Genomic DNA, 6,000 nt, shown 5'->3' on the forward strand with positions numbered 1-6,000 from the left:
TTTGATAAGTTTTTATATGACAGATGTCATAATACAAACAAAATTGTTTTGAGTGAAGTTAAAGTCAAGTAAGCACTACTAGAGCCATTGTAGGGGATAAACTAAATGAACTTTTTGGCCAACCCAATACATTCCCTGAAAGGTGTATTGAATTGAAAACTCTGGAGAATCCTTATTACATGAAAGTAGAGACCATTAACACGTCTTGGAAGTCTCCTTTGTAAGTGCCACTTTGTTAGGCACTTTTTCATATTATCTTCACTAAACGTTCAGATACCCTTTAAGCATTTTCCCCATTTCTCTGTTTAAAAGAGTTTAAATAAGTAAGCAGGTCAAAGAAGTGATTAAGCCTGCATTCAAATCCAAGTCTTCCAGACTCCAAACCCTAAGCAGGCTCTGGTTACTGTGTGCTTTTTGTAGATGGCTACTTTTGAAAATATACACTATTCTCAAACAGTGGTTTCAACTGGAAAGAAGTTAGAATTGAGGACAGTTTTACAAACATAATAAATTCCAAAGTGAACACTGATTTCAGATCTTAATCAAGCCTACAATTATAGTTACTAAGGTTTATTACTTAAAGGACCACAACTAAAAATTTCAAAAATACAGAAACCATTATTTACAAAGCTTAACTCATCAAAGGTAAGCCACAGTAGGGCCACCATGCACACACACTATTATACAATCATCAACTTTGACCAAGAACCAGGGCCACTGCTGAAACCATTCCAAGATGCCTTGGTAGCACCTGATTCATTCAGGAATGGAGTGCCTGCTATATAAATAGCACTACTTATAGTAAACCCTTGTAAAAGTCCGAAACAAACCTAACCTATAATAAATTTCACATTTCATTTACATTCAAGATTTAGGTCCTAAGTAAGTAGTATATAATTTTTATGTAATCTAAAAATAATTGCTCAGTATTGTGTAAATTGTAGCTCCTTATAAACTATTATTTACAGTCAGATGACTAAATCTGTGAATTATTAAAACTTTTAGCAGAAAACTTAAGGTTTAATTCAACATTTCTTAAGACAAGGATATAGGAATATGTCTTATAATCCATATTTAATAAGTATATTCCAAAAATTAAACTCCAATAAGATTTACAAAGCACACCAGCCAAGGGTGCTAATTTACAAAGCACGTAACTTACAATTGTGGTTAAGCTCTTTTTGAAAAAACACCTTTAAGAGTTTGACAAAAACCTTTCTACCCCCGAAATGCAAATATCCCTACGCACATAAAACTTTACATGCTCATTAAAGTTCATGTATACCTCCCCTCAATTTGTAGGGAATTCACCAACTCCAGATAAAAAAAACTCCTTATTTAGGAAGTCATTTTACAGTTTTAAGAGATTCTTCTCTTAGTTTTTCAATAACATTGTCCCTTGAGTAATTTACATTTATCATTTTATAAAAACTTATTTACACACAACTTTACATTAAAAAGACACTTCTTCCAAAACCTTTAAATTCTTGCAATACTAAAAACAAACTGGGTCCTTTGTCCACTAATATTAAAAGTGCTCACAAGACCTGTGGCCCTGAACTAGATAGGGGGTGGCAAAAAAGAATTTCAAGATATTGTCAAGGCCAGTGCCTGAGAAGTTTACGTTCTATTCACAGTCTGTTCTATTTAAAAAAAAAAATCACAAAACTCCTCTCAACAATTAACTGACCATCCTGAACAAAAACAGGTGTGGTCTTTAAGCTGAAACCTTTACATGAATAGGAAAAGAAACTCTATGGGAAAAGGGACCAGAAAATAGATTCACTGAAATTAAAGGAAAAACATGACCAAACAACTTAATTTTCTAAGCATCATAGACTTAAGAATGTGTTTGATTTACCAAATACACCTAGCTTGAAAAACCACAGCCAATTTCATGAGTTAAATCAACCTGAGAATTGGAAATACAAAATCATTGAGTTAGATGTAATTCTTAAACTCAATAAAATCAACAACAGAAAAATGACACAAGTTCTATAAAGATTTTACCTAAAAAAAAAGTTACTGCAAATTATTAAGATAGCAAAGAAATTAAGCAGTTGGGGAACAAAAAAATACATGCCTGGTGTGCTATATACCTCCATTACCATGTCCATGGCAGACATCACTAATTAATCAATCACATTATCCTTTCCCCACATTAAGCTTCATAAATTTCAATACAACTTTCTAGTAGAAATCAGGGTGGGCATTACAACTAAACCTGCTGATTTCCTTGACAGCAATTTTTTTTAAATACCATTCAAGTCAACTAAATTAAGTGCCAAAAGTTTATGTATTTAATGTTCAATTAATTTATAACAAATTTTATTTATTTTGAGGTGTTTCCCAAAATGCAAAATCCTCTTTTAAAAGTCTAAATTTTTCTCTGTTAAAGAGAATAAAATATTATGGTCAATATAAACTTAATTAGCAAAAGATATTTTTTTTAAATGTAACCACTCCATGAAAGAGTTCTAGAAAATTGTTAATTAACTATACTTTTGGCAGCCCTAATTTTTAACCCAATTTGAATTAAAAAATCCAAACAAAATTTTTTCTGAGTATCAATAAAATTAAAACCAGACATGCTTGCCTAGATGACTTAGGAATTAAAAAATACAAAGTTTAAAAAAAACAACGGTATAATATGTATCTGTAAAATGGAGTAAGAGAAAGAAGCACTAACTTTGTCCTTCCAATTTCAATGAAATATAGATCAATAAGTAGCAAAACTCCAGAGCAAATACATGTGGCCATTTAAGAGTTCTGTCAATTCCTTCCAAAAACAATCTAAGGTAGAACACAGACTCCAGAGAGAGGAGATGATCCAAAAGAAAATAAAAACATCCTGGATCTCCAGGATCATATATACAGGTGGGTGATGTTTAACATAAACTAATAGGAAGGAGTGAAAACCTGGATTCAGGAAGTTTTAAGAGAGCACTGTGCAGTAAGTAAGAAAGAGCTCATTTCCGAAATCCTCAAGTCTAGCAAAGAAAAGCTATATATCTAAGAAACCAAAGCCTTCTTAGCCTTAATAGCAGGATTCAAGTATTATATAAGTAAAGGCAAAGTTAACAGATGACAACACAATGTCAGGAATATAAACGCCATAAAAAGGGGAATTTTCCCACCCCAAGTCCAACCTCAATATTAAAAATAATAAATTGAGAAAGTATGTTTTACTGTTCATTAGAGGAAACAGTATATCTGAAAATACTTTTTCAGTGAAGTTCTTTCAAAGCTGTTAAGTAGGCATGACCTCAAATTTTACATATTTTACACATTATACAGCTCCTTTTGTATACCCATTCCAACCTTCCCCCATATTACTCTATACTGCACTACTTTTTAAGTATGAAGTATACTAAACAATCCGGCCCAGAGCATCTTTTTCTCCCTAAAACAGGAATGAAACATGAACCATCTGTAAAGACTCGATATTCCTAAAGAGTGTATAAAACCTTTAAAAATACATTTGCATCCAATTGACATTTGGTACTTTTTCATTTGGACAGGCCACTTATTTGGAGAACCAAGTATTTAAAACTTGCCCAAGTTGCCAAACTATATTTGGAGGTAAAGACGGACCAACTCTACAAGACAAACTATTTTGAGTAAATGAACATGACACCAGAGTTAATACCTGGACAGTTATTGCTAGAGAGAGCTTTAGGGGCAAAGAAAAACGCTCCTTTAGCTTACCTTCATGGACCATCTTTTTATCAAAGTGGCTTTAATCTTAGTAACAGTATGTAAACAGAGCACTTACTACATAAAACCTATGTAATAAATAAAAGAGGAAATCTAGACTTACCAAAGGTCCTTCAGAGGGCCAATTAAGAAAAGCCAGTTTACCTACCACTGACAGAAAGGAATGAAGAGGGAGGTAAGTCACAGGCACCCATCTTTCTTCTCCCTTGTCTTGGAAAACAAGTGTCCCAAATGTGCACAGCCTAGACCGAGACTCTAGCCTTTGGCACTGAGTAACGAAAAGCTGTGACCGACCAAACTTACCTCCTGGATGTGCTTCCTAGCTCGCTGAAGCACTTCTTCATAGCCCTTCTGCCGCAGCTCGCTAAGGCTTTCGTAATACTCCTCTGGGTCATCGGTCTCAGTGAAAAGTACCTGGGAGAGGATCTTCCAACCGCAGGTGTCCAGGCCGTGGCCCAGGTAGACCTGGAGCTGGTAACACAGAGTGTCGATCTCCTGTTCGGTCAACTCAGGGGCCCCCCCAAACAGCACGGTCCACATGCCCGAGGGCTCCTCGGGAAAAACCGGCAGGCACGGCTCCAGCTGCGAGTTCACGGAGCACAGCTGCTGGTGCACAGCCCGCAGATCCTGGAAAGAAAAGAGTCCGGCCCAGCTGCACTCTTCGGCCGCGGACTCCAGTTCACCGGCGGGTGGCTGTTGCTCCGCGTCTGAAAGCGCCTGGGAGGCCAGAGCCGCCTCGTCCTCCCTGACCATTTCCAGCACCTCGATCTCCTCGGAGACTGCCCCGCAGGCACTCACTACCCGCACAGAGGATACCGGGGCCTCCTTGGGCGCCGGCGGGGTTGACACTGCGGCGGCCCCCGCCACATCTCTACCTTCAGATCCCTTCCGGACCGGGCTGGACTTGGCCCGCACTGGGCTCCTAAGAGGGCTCTCTGCTCCTTTGCCTGCTGAGCTCCGCAGCAGTGAGTCCCCCCGAAGGTTGCGCGCGCTCCGCGGAGAGCCTCCCTCTGCCCAGGCCGGGCTCCTCCGGGGCCCTGGGCTCCTCCCCAGAGTCCCAGAACCAGTGGCCTCTGGCCGCCCCTTGCTCGCAGGGCTGCCCGGCCCCCGGGTCCCGTCTGACGCGGCTACGCCAGACTCGGCGCCCCCTCGCGCCCCAGCCTGCTCCCGGGAGCCGCTCCTCTGCCTCTGGGCCGTCCGGTTGTGGCAGGTTATGGCAAACTTGCCCTCAATCTCGTTCCAGGCCACAATAAACACGAACTTGTGCTTCTCCCGCTCATCAAACACATGGGGCCGGACGGCCACCCAGTCCGACTCGAGTGTCTCCTCCAGCGCGAACGACATGGTGGCTCCGGCGCCAGGCCGCCGGAGGCGACGCTGGTCCTGCCCGCTTGAGGACTCACCGGCTGGCTGCACCGCGCCCCCCGCTCACCCTCGCCGGGCGCCTTCAGCCATCTTAGCGTCCCAGCCGGCTCTCCTCACTCGCTCGCCTGTCCCTGCGTGCTCGGATCCACCGCACTCCTTTGTGGAGGGGCTCGCAGGGAAGACAGACAATACACGTCCCTAGAGCAGGTAGTTCACATGGTCACGTGCGGCCGGATCTGTTTACAAGCCCAGCACTGCAGCAGCGCCTCACGCCCGCCCCGGCCACCCCCGTGAGAGGCCGCGGTGCTGCGTCTCTGGCGCTCTGGAGGTAAGGCGTGGGTCCCGCAGGGCCGAGCAGGCCGGTGGGCGGTTGGGGGTCGGCTGTATATGAGTCTTGGCCGCTCGCCCAGGCCGATATCCCTCCTCCTCTTCCCGACCGCCCAGAGCCGCCTGACTGATGGACGCGTCTCCTAAACTCCGAGCCTCAGTATCGCCACAATGTTACCATTCTGTTGCTGACGTAGGCGGCTCCAGGAGGGACGTAAACACCGGCACGTGCCGCACGCTGGTGACGCTGCCGCGGCTGCGGCAGCGCGCACAGCCCGCCCACGCGCGCCAGCTCCGCCTCTCGGCGCCTGCTGGTTCCGGGCGGTAGCAGGCGCGCTCTGGTCTCCATCCTTCAGCCCGCGCAGCCTCCTTCTCCCACAGGCTGGAGCCGAGACTCGTAGGTTGCCGGTTCTTAGTGGGTGAGAGGGACAGGTGTGCCTCGCGGGCCTCGGGCCTCCGAACCCTGGGGAAAAAGGAACAAGGGCTGAGGAACTCAGACTTGTCGCACTCCAGTCATTCGTAGGGGGCCCTCAAATGTAAGTTCGGCTCCATTGCCCCCCTTTGGGTGAACGGGGGAGTCGGGTTTGATAA

General features: G+C 44.0%; 1 protein-coding gene across 1 annotated transcript in view; it reads right to left on the minus strand.

Annotated features, from left to right (window-relative positions):
* Positions 1-5,643, minus strand: part of JMY (junction mediating and regulatory protein, p53 cofactor) — a 91,575-nt gene extending 85,932 nt beyond the window's left edge. The window contains 1 exon segment of the mRNA XM_053912264.2: positions 4,021-5,643. Within this exon segment, the coding sequence (XP_053768239.1) occupies positions 4,021-5,061 (1,041 nt within the window). The 5' untranslated portion in view covers positions 5,062-5,643.
* Positions 5,644-6,000: the final 357 nt, after the last annotated feature.

The sequence above is a fragment of the Desmodus rotundus genome, chromosome 1, assembly GCF_022682495.2.
Source record: "Desmodus rotundus isolate HL8 chromosome 1, HLdesRot8A.1, whole genome shotgun sequence".
NCBI classification, from domain to species: Eukaryota; Metazoa; Chordata; class Mammalia; order Chiroptera; family Phyllostomidae; genus Desmodus; species Desmodus rotundus.